Consider the following 11,552-nt stretch of genomic DNA (forward strand, 5'->3'; position numbering starts at 1 on the left):
GATCTGAATATATATTCAAGTGTGATTCAGTATTTATACCAAAAGCAATCAAATTAGCTGCATGTTAAATAATTGATCCCACACTGTGTGCAACGACAGAAAACAATGTAGAACATTGTAGTGCATTGTTCCAATACACATTCTATCTACAATTACACCTTCTAGTATTACAGTATCCTGTTATTTTATTTCAAACACAAAAACTGATCCCACCGTAAATATACTTTAACCTGCTATAGACATTCTACGTTCTGTTCTCTATAGAGGACATTTATCCTTAATTCTATATAAAATAAACCCCACGAACTTGGTATAAAAACTTGTACTTAAATAATATAATTATGATCAAAGAAATATTAACAATAAACGCCAAAGAATAAGAAGATACCTGTCTAAGATTATGTGTTTTTAAATCGAGATATGTATGCCTGAACGCCCGGATAAGTATTGGAGCACGTTTTGTCAATGAACGGTCGCTAGCACTACGATAGCTGGTTCACTGGGGTGCGGAGACAAGTTTCTGTTTCAAAATATAACTTAGAATCGCCAAAATAAATTACTGACAACGCCCTTATACAAGAGAATAGTGTGCGTTATTTCACAGTTATGTGTAGTGAAGCTGTGTGTGGGAGAGATAGTTCGTGATTCACATGGAGTTTTGAGTAACACAGGTCCCCCACTGTCGAAATCTAGGTCGAGTCAGTGTGCCTCTCCACAAAACACGCACCTTGCAGGATAAACAGTTCAAAACTAGACCGTATCTACGGCTAAATACGAGCAAAGCATTAATCTAGGGTACTTACCTTAATTAAAATAGTATTCCAAATAACTGAAAACGAAGGTAAACATACATCACCAAACTTTTAACGTATAACGACCCTCGTCTCTAAAATCCAACTATACACAGTGTACTGTAGGAGGAATATCGTACATTTGGAGACATGCGCAATCAGACAGGAAGTTGCATGCTCTTTCATTGAGCTCGGTCGCCAGTCCTTTGTTTGTCATACAAAAAAATCGGTATGAAGATTATGGATAAGAACAGTTATTTGCGTACAATGACGAGTTAAACCCACAGAATGGTAGAGGTGGCTTGTCTTTACGGCTAGTCACTCGATATAATAACACCAGTGTGTGTGAGCCACTCGCCTGTATAACCCGCAAAATTTAAATCTGACAGCTGATCGAATGTTTTGTATCTTAAGTGTCACTGTCGGTCATTTACTTTAGTCTATCATACCGACAACTTTACAGTTGAATTTTAAAATGTCAGAATTGCCTACATACCACGTGTAGTATGCTAGCAGCCTTACACAGAAACGTGCTTATGTTTTTCTCGCCGACTAGGGCCAGAGACCTATATATAATAATTATATAGGTCTCTGCTAGGGCCTAGTGAAAAATGCTAATCAGGGACCAAAATAAGCTTATATATGTCCCTGATGTTATTGACGCTTTCAATAATGAACGTTCGGTTAACAAACTGTTCGTTTTGGCTCCTGATTCAGTAAAACGTCAACTTTAAAAATGTAAAAGTAGTAACATACAGTGACATATCTATAGTGAAGGTTTGGGGATTTGGGGAGTACATCTAAAATATTATCACAACACCAAGCGAACCGAGTGTCTAATAATATCCTTGAAATAATATCGAAATAACTTTTGGTAACAGTAATGTACAACAGCGTAAAGTCCGTGACTCTGAGCCTAAAATGTATCCACATATTTACTTAGTAGTTTTCATTATTCTAGTTACATTAACATAATTTTATTATTTATCTCGAATATAGATGACAATCTAAGTCAGTGTTTTATCTCGAATATAGATGACAATCTAAGTCAGTGTTTTATCTCGAATATAGATGACAATATCAGTCGGTGTTTTATATCGAATATAGATGACAATATAAGTCAGTGTTTTATCTCGAATATAGATGACAATATAAGTCAGTGTTTTATCTCGAATATAGATGACAATCTAAGTCAGTGTTTTATATCGAATATAGACGACAATATAAGTCAGTGTTTTATCTCGAATATAGATGACAATATCAGTCGGTGTTTTATATCGAATATAGATGACAATATAAGTCAGTGTTTTATCTCGAATATAGATGACAATCTAAGTCAGTGTTTTATCTCGAATATAGATGACAATATCAGTCAGTGTTTTAATTTGGCTGTTTGACCAGTCTGTTTCAGCCAGGGACGTCGTATGGATTGATTCATTTAAAAGACTTGGTATTATCAGACATATGGGACACGTCTCTGGTATTATCAGAGATGTCATATACAATTATAGTACTTACTAGAGACGAAAACATTCATGCACGTATTAAGTCCGTTCCAATCGCGAGGTAAGAAAACTATAGTTATAAAGTTGGAAACGCTATTTTCGTCATCATCGTTCACAAGGTCAGTATCAGACCAAGGGAGATAATTCTAATTAAAATGCCACCAGAAGAAATGTCAGGAAATGGTTCCGTTAAATCACCGTATACATCACAGCTCTATTAAGTTCCTTGGTGTTGTATTCCTATATTAAATGTTTTCCTGATAATCCGCCTATAAATGTGGAAACGAATATGAAAATTCTTCTGATTAATTTAAGTGCAAGCTATCAGCATCAGTGTCGATTTTATTTTTTTTTCTTCAGAGCACAAGTACATGGTATGATATTCACAGATACAAGCTGTTAACATTCACGAGAGTTTTCATGTTAAGGAAATATTCTACAGTGGAATATATATTTTATTTTTTTATAACCGTATTTATCACAAAATCGTTCATGACACCGAATGTCCCGTATTCCTTTTGGGACCATTCGTGTTGTATATCGGTGACAAAAGCACATCGTGGAAATGACCGATTCACTCTCCTCTGATCCGGAGATTGGTTTGGTGTGGTTTATTTTGTTTAACGTCCTATTAACAGCTAAGGTCATTTAAGGACGGCCTTCCGTGCGTGCGACATGCATGCGTGTGGTGAGTGCGTATGTTTTTTGGGAGGCTGCGGTATGTTCGTGTTGAGTCTCCTTGTGATAGGCCGGAACTTTTGCCGATTTATAGTGCTATCTCACTGAAGCATACTGCCGAAGACACCCAGCAGGACACCCCACCCGGTTACAGACCTTTACTGCAAGTGTCATCTTCTTGAATACGTTATCAAACTGTTTGTTTCTGATACGAATCTGAAATACAACAGGGAGCATGTAAATATTTTCATATTGAGTCCGGATAGCGGCCATCGGCTACAACAATAGACCCGAAACACAAAGACATGGAATATAACTGCATTTAGATGATGTCACGTGACCCCGGAAGGTCAATGTAACATTCGTCCTCACTGTAAATGGGACGTCACTAGTTTACACACAGAGTTTTTTTTTCAGATCACTGGACGAAGCTGTTTATAACGTAATCTAATGACCCGTGTGGTAGGTAAAATCTATAAATACTTTTACACATCCATACACTTACAACAGAGACATATATGCCCTTGTGTTTACATAGTGGTCCCTGACCTTCCCACAATCCTTTGCGGTCGCTCGGTTCAGTCTTCACTAGACGCCATATTGGAGAAAACTTGAAAACCAGACACATAATTATCGATAATTTCTATTTGAAATCATCACCAAGATCCAATTATGTGCTTTAATTTTATTAATATCAAAGTGCAGAAGTGTCATCAATATGAAATATATCAAAATTTGCTGTCCAAGTGTTTGTATTTTGAGTATGAAAGTCAAGCACAACGCAGGAAAGATCGGCGGGAATCTCCAATTTTCGAAAAGTCCCTATGGGGTTTTCGAGAATACGGATAAATGACAACAATATACATGATAATCAAGACCACATTCCATAAGTATGATAGTTTTTGGTTAATGTGGTAACTTTTGTAGTGGCCTAAATAAAACGATGTCCTTTTTGTGTGCGTTTAAAATTGACGATGTTTTGGTCTGACGTAATGGCGGCTATTTACAAATTTGGACATGTCGAACAGGACCCAATGGATTTTAGAAAATACGGATAAATGGCAACAATGTGCATGACCAATAAGACTATATCCCATAAGTTAGATAGTTTTTGGTTAATGTGGTAACTTTTGTAGTGGCCAAAATAAAACGATGTGCTTTCTGTGTGTATTTAAAATGACGATGTTTTGGTCTGACGTAATGGCGGATTAACCAGAACATGTCGAATGCGCATATTACATATATATTTGTATGGAAAATATAGACATATTTCTAATAATATAAGTTGAAATTATATCTGGTACAAAATTATCACTGGTGCAAATTAGTTTAAACAGACTTGTATATCTGATATACAATCCTCTGGTTTAAACAATATCTAGTTGAAACAATATTCATTTGAGAATCAACAGTATAATACACTAAATCAAAAGTGTACAAGGGGATTTGGTAACAAGCTTAGAGTTTATGTTTACCATCCTACAAATTAAAGATGGCATCTCGACAACAATGACATCTTACATCGTTATAGACAATAGTTATTATATCATTGTAAATGATATACACATCTTGGATACTGATTCATTTTTTACTTGCTCTAGTTGAACATCTATAAACATACACATATGGTGCGGTTTTAAATTCAATTATATCTTTACAACAGTGCCACCAATTTTCTAATACGTAGATACGTTTTTAACTATTAGACGTTGCATGTACCGTATAAGACCACACATCCTGTAGACAATAGGATTACTACAGTAACACTGTCGAGTGTAATTAGTCTGGATATTGTTTATCCTTCATGTTTACATACAAAAAGATTATGAAACTCCCCGATATTTTCGTGGTATAAATGGCAAAGTCTGTCATCTTTCGAATTATTGTGCCAGTCAGGATTGGAAATGTTTTGCGGCACGGAATTTAATCGGGTTTTCTCTGTCCATTTCATATAATTGGTATAACGTAATTTTCAAGTCTTTATAAAATATTAAATAGGTTTGTCCTCTAGATAAGTTTTCAGAATTTGAAACCCATTCCTGTATAACTGTCTTGGCTGCTTCATATAACATTTATAGAAACTGTCAATCATTTGTGTTTATTTGATTGACCAGAATCATCAAAAATATCATTGACGAAGGATATTCATTTAAACGTATGAACTCTTTGGAATGTTGCTTAGAAATCAATCTATACAATACAGTAAACTACTCTATTCCAAAAAGGCATCATTGTCGATTTGATTCTTTTACGGTCATTATTAAGCACAAGAAGTTTACAGGAAATTAATAGACATTTATGACTGATCACATGAAGTAAAGTTACTTTTTGTTAGAATTACAACTGAGGGGGGGGGGGGGGGGGGGGGGGTTAGTGAGTTAGCTAGTTAGTTAGTTTCACTAGTGGATGCCAGTCTTGAACTTAGTGTTGATCAAAAACGTGTTTGTGACAGGGTTCGATTCCCAGATTGGACCTGAAAAGGAACGGGGTTATCTGCAGGACCACGTGGAGAATGTCTCCAGGTGCCCCGGTTTTCTCAAAAGGTAAGACCCCTCGCGCGCGTCCATCCGGACCAACATACATTTTGTAATATTCAACCTGTTTGGCAATTTTTGGCAATTTTGCGTAAAACAATATTTATATATAGAATGAGAGATTAATAAACTAACTTGTTATATAAATCTCTGATAGAACTAGGTCCGGTTGTAGATGAGTAAACCCCGGGATGTCAACCATCTCTGATCTTTACCAGATACTTATATATATATACATGTATATAGGTCTCTGGCATTACCTGTGTCCGGTCCAGCGACCTATTTAGATTTGTTTGTGCACGCGTCCGACCTCGGATGACCAGCTAACATGGATCTGTACCTGGGTCCGGCTGTGAGTTACCTTGAGTAACCAATTAACACGGATTTCTCTGGCACCTGACCAATCAAATCGTATCCTGGGTATTTTGTGAATTAGCAGGTAACTGTCACACTCTCTCACCCATCCCTCTATTGCCGTTTAGACCCCAGTAAAGTGAACACAACCACAAGAAAAAAAAGTTGTTTATCGTTTCCAAGCTAATACATTAAATAGATTTGTCGATGTACTCTACATACTGTATAATACATATGGGATTGGTTCTACAAACCAAAGGGAATTAAAGGATATATATATGTATACTGAAAATACCAAAGTTCACGGGAGTATAAACTACAAAACAAGGCCTAGAGTCGATTGGAAATAAAAAAAATACATTTATCTATTATATATAGGTAGGTGATACTAATGTGGTAACAAGGACCAGGTGTGTTATTTGGCAGACGAAAGCACTGTCCATAAACCTACCTACAGTATAGGGACCAGGATGTTTCATCGGAGATTTCAGATTTTCAGATTCTTTATTTCCTTGTGCAACAGATCAGTTTCACACATCAGAGAGACATTACAAAACAATACAATGTAATATAGTATGACACAATTCACAATTACAAAAGTACACGTCCATTACGCTTAATATACACATATATGTATACGTACCCTTTAGTATTACCATATTATAAAAAGGTTTGGTTTGTTTTTGTTTAACGTCCTATTAACAGCCAGGGCCATTTAAGGACGTGCCAGGTTTTGGAGGTGGAGGAAAACCGGAGTACTCAGAGAAAAACCACCGGCCTACAGTCAGTACCTGGCAACTGCCCCACGTAGGTTTCGAACGTGCAACCCAGTGGTGGAGGGCTAGTGATAAAGTGTCGGGACACCTTAACCACTCGGCCACCGCGGCCCCTTAAAAAAGGAACATAACGTCATTATGGCAGTACACAATAGTTCATGAACGTTATAAATAGACTAACAGTAAATTAAACAATGGCGTTATTACGTTGTTTTGTCGCTAAATAAAGGAATTTTCCTAGCCTACTCAATTCAGAAACATTTTGAACACTTAATGATTGTATCAACTTATAAACACTTGGTCTTCTTTAATAATACGGCTTAATGTATGTACTTCGAATATTGTTATAAAAAATACATTTGAGAATAAAATGGTATTCATCCTCAATATCATGTTCTTGACATAATGTACATCTTCTTTGCTCTCTCTGCTGATTTCTGTATCTTCCTTGTTCTATATTGAGATTGTGAGAGCTTAATCTAAATCTAGCTATTTGTTTTTATACTGGTCATCTATAGGCTTACACAAGTAGACTAGCGAGGGACGGATACCTGTGTTAATGACCGATGATGTCAAGATCATAATTACCTGTGTTAGTTGTTAGTTGACCAGCATGTATCGCCGGAGACTGACCAGGGACTGAGGGCTACCTGTGTTAGTTACCTGTTAATGACCGGTGATATCGTAGGTACCTGTGTGAGTTGACCAGCATGTATCGCCGGAGACTGACCAGAGACTGAGGGATACCTGTGTTAGTTACCTGTTAATGACCGGTGATATCAAGATATTAAGTACCTGTGTGAGTTGACCAGCACGTGTCGTCGGAGACTGACCTGAGACCGAACTTTTCAAGATTTCACAAGATTTTTATGTTCACAAACTCAGACACACTATTGTGTGCAACAGGATGTCACATACAGTATGATTAAGGAATAATTCTTGCTTTTATCGTTTACTGGGGTCAGAGACGTGTATATCACATGTGATATACACGTCTCTGCTTGTGTGTAAACTTCATTTTTTAAAACAAATTTTGAAATATCTGTAAAAAAAAAAAAAAATGCTGTTAACTTGTGTTTTTATTTAATGTTACCAGAAACGATATATGTGATATATACGTATCTGATGTTATTTAACAATTAAACGCTTGGTAGATTGTTTTTATTGACATTGACCGTCAATGTCAGATACTAAATGAAACGTAACATGTACTATAGGATACAGGAAGATATTTCTGTGTCATTACCATCGGTGTGTACATTATGATAACCTCTACAATGTCACCCAAGTATGTCACCCAAGTATGTCACCCAAATATGTCACCCAAGTATATCACCCAAGACCCCACCGTACAATGTCACCCAAGTATGTCACCCAAGACCCCACCGTACAATATCAACTTTATATTACCCGAATATTACCCGTACAATGTAACCTAAATATTACCTGTACAATACCACCCAATCATTACCGGTACAATGTCACCAACATATGTCAACCAACGGTACAATGTTGCGATATCAGAGAGCCAGTGTTCCCCGGTAATGATGAGATGTAACCCTTCATAAGCATGGGAACATGTTGTCATCAAATGAAGTGTCTACTGTTACTCCGCCATAACGTTTGAGACGCTAGTTACCAGGTACTGCCAGGTCCAGCTTCATTTACTCAGTTGGTATCGAGCTCTCCGTGGGGGAGCCTCTCTCAGCCATTTTCGGACTTCAGGTGCGATTCACAGCCCTTTCTTCATGTCGTTACAAAAATATACAACATAAATGCAGGGCAATTTGAAAATGTCCCCCCTTTTACGATTTATTACGTTTTTAACGCTGTATTTGTAAGACTATGCCTATTTCCTAGCATTGTTAACACCAGTTTAAGCGATTTTACAAGTCATGAGCATTAAATTCAAATAGTTTCGAAAGGAAAACATCTTTTGGCCCCGATAGCGTTCTGTCAAATTATATAAGACGGTACGAGTTGTTTCCCCTGACATGTTTATACGAGTTATCTACCTTCCACCTTAAAAACAACCTTACTAATGAATATTGTGATGATATTATGGTGAAATATGAAACAAATCTATAAACGGGTTCTAAACGGAAATATTTCGAAAATTGATAAAAGTATCCATTGTTTTTATTTAAAATGATCTTGCTTCCATTATAAGTATAACTAATGGAATGTGTGTTTTGTAGAATTCAAAACATATGTTGGTGAACTTTTAACACACTGACTTCCTTCAGTAATGTTTCATCTGTTACAACAATAGACTGCTATCTCTTTACACTAGCTTTCGTTCTCTTATTAGAGCAAGTGTTTCAATAAAAAAAATACATTACAATGAATTAGGAGTGTGAAATATATTGCAGAACAATTTGTGAAATACAAAGTCCAATTTATTAAAAAGAATAAAATCAAAATAACCGACTGTCATTTATTCATTTCGACGAATGAAATTCCGACACATTGTTGGCTTACTCAAAGGACTGTAATCTGTAATTGAGTAAACTTTGACTTCCTTGATAGTAGCGTCCTCGATTTCTTCACGTTTTGTGTTTATGTGTTGCAGTGATTCAGGACTAAGTGTTGTGGTAGAAAAAATACATTTTGCGATCTAATAATATCGAAACTTCCTTTGTTGAAAAAGTGATTGAACTAAAAACCAAACCGAATTTGTCACGAGTTTAAAGTCATAGGCTCTACGTTATTCTCCTGAAGATCATTGTCCGTTTTTCAGTAGAATTACTCTCAAAGTAAATGTACGAAATTAAAACAATACATTGCCTTGATTTTTCTCTGTCATAATCATAATCAAGGAGATATCGATGATTGTTTACCGCCAATTCATTATCATTATTATTGTTCCGATAATATTTACCTAGATATAATTTCAAAAAAGAATTTCTCACGCTATATTCAAGGTAAAACGCAGGCGTCTGTATCTATTTAGTGTTATGGAAAACAAATATGATCGCCTACCCTTGTAGATATAGTACGAGTAGGGCCTACGTTTTTTTCTATACATTCTAACCAGACACAGACCCCTGTGATAAAAGAAAGCGCCTTTCATTTGTACGTTATATAGTTACATCACTTAAAGACAGTGGATGTTTTAATCCTCGGCGAGCGTCGCCAATGTAACAGGGGACACTTATCTATCCAGAACACACATTCCTGCTCTGTAGTAATTGTTCAAGTATCGATATCCATGTGGATTTGTTTCTTTGATATTAATGTTGGTATTTTCTCTTACGTTCATCATTGGATTTGTTTACTTTACGATCATGATTTTCTAGATTTTACGATAATATGGCAGTTACTTACACCCTTCCAAGGCATCCCCAGATCTCATCGTCTCTCCAGCCATCCCCAGATCTCATCATCTGTCAAGCCATCCCCAGATCTCATCGTCTCTCAAGCCATCCCCAGATCTCATCGTCTCTCCAGCGATCCCCAGATCTCACCGTCTCTCAAGCCATCCCCAGATCTCATCGTCTCTCAAGCCATCCCCAGATCTCATCGTCTCTCAAGCCATCCCCAGATCTCATCGTCTCTCAAGCCATCCCCAGATCTCATCATCTGTCAAGCCATCCCCAGATCTCATCGTCTCTCCAGCCATCCCCAGATATCATCGTCTCTCAAGTCATCCCCAGATATCATCGTCTCTCCAGCCATCCCCAGATCTCATCGTCTCTCCAGCCATCCCCAGATATCATCGTCTCTCAAGCCATCCCCAGATCTCATCGTCTCTCCAGCCATCCCCAGATCTCATCGTCTCTCAAGCCATCCCCAGATCTCATCGTCTCTCAAGCCATCCCCAGATCTCATCGTCTCTCCAGCCATCCCCAGATCTCATCGTCTCTCAAGCCATCCCCAGATCTCATCATCTCTCAAGCCATCCCCAGATCTCATCATCTCTCAAGCCATCCCCAGATCTCATCGTCTCTCCAGCCATCCCCAGATCTCATCGTCTCTCAAGCCATCCCCAGATCTCATCGTCTCTCCAGCCATCCCCAGATCTCATCATCTCTTCAGCCATCCCCAAATCCCATCACCTCCAAATCCCATCATCTCTCCAGCCATCCCCAGATCTCATCGTCTCTCAAGCCATCCCCAGATCTCAGCATCTCTTCAGTCATCCCCAGATCCCATCACCTCAAAATCTCACCATCTCTCAAACCATCCCCAGATCTCACCATCTCTCTTCTCTACACCCTTTGAATGCATCATCATTTGCGGATTATACTAATGTGATAATCTGGAAACATGCATACCTGTAATTTATGTACAGACGGAGATGATCGGAAGGTAATTTCAGTGCCGCCGATACACGTTCGATTTCGTGCATCTCGTTACACACTATTGTTAAGGACGGCAGAGTTGTCCCCCTTGGCTTTCAATAAGAGTTGTCCCCCTTGGCTTTCAATACGAGGTGTCCCCTTCAGCATACTTCCTGAACTACCGTGACGCCAGTGCTCACTACACGTGGAATTGTGTGTACCACATGACCAGAGATGATAAAACGACATACACGTGTGTTATGTAGCATCCTAATAACAAGTTTGTACATACGTATTGTATGTGTGTTGCGTTTGTGTAATGACCGTCAAATGTATCTTGAAGAAATTAAAAAAAAAAATGTAAGTATGATCACGGTACATTTGGAGGTTTAGAGAAGACTACTAGTGGGGGCTACCTACAGAGTCTATGATAAATATGGTACATCTCGCTGGGGGTCTCTTCTCTTCTTCTTTTGTCTGTCTTTAATTTGTGATAAAACCTCATTCTTTAAAAAAAGATGATTGTAGATTTTCATTCACACTTTCTTGTCGTTTTTTCTTTCTTTTTTTTATTATCATTTTTCGACAGCTACGCGATATTAAAAAAAAACAAAAAAACCAAGAAATACGG

The 11,552-nt window shown here is 37.6% G+C and overlaps 2 protein-coding genes across 3 annotated transcripts in view; one reads left to right on the top strand and one right to left on the bottom strand.

Annotated features, from left to right (window-relative positions):
* LOC117331751 (plexin-A4-like) overlaps window positions 1–919 on the bottom strand; it is a 217,325-nt gene extending 216,406 nt beyond the window's left edge. For both annotated transcript variants that reach the window (XM_033890627.1, XM_033890626.1), the window contains exon 1: window positions 804–919. The gene's annotated coding sequence lies outside the window, so the exon portion shown is untranslated. The remainder of the gene's footprint in view (window positions 1–803) is intronic.
* Window positions 920–9,950: 9,031 nt separating this feature from the next.
* Window positions 9,951–10,862, top strand: LOC117331088 (coagulation factor V-like). The gene has a single exon (XM_033889684.1). The coding sequence runs from the start codon at window positions 9,951–9,953 to the stop codon at window positions 10,860–10,862; it is 912 nt and encodes a 303-aa protein (XP_033745575.1).
* The last annotated feature ends 690 nt before the right edge of the window (window positions 10,863–11,552 follow it).

Source organism: Pecten maximus, chromosome 7 (assembly GCF_902652985.1).
Source record: "Pecten maximus chromosome 7, xPecMax1.1, whole genome shotgun sequence".
Lineage (NCBI taxonomy): Eukaryota > Metazoa > Mollusca > Bivalvia > Pectinida > Pectinidae > Pecten > Pecten maximus.

What these genes read in the sequence shown, in the direction of transcription:
- LOC117331088 (XM_033889684.1), top strand. Translation starts at nt 9,951, where the DNA reads ATGGCAGTTACTTACACCCTTCCAAGGCATCCCCAGATCTCATCGTCT.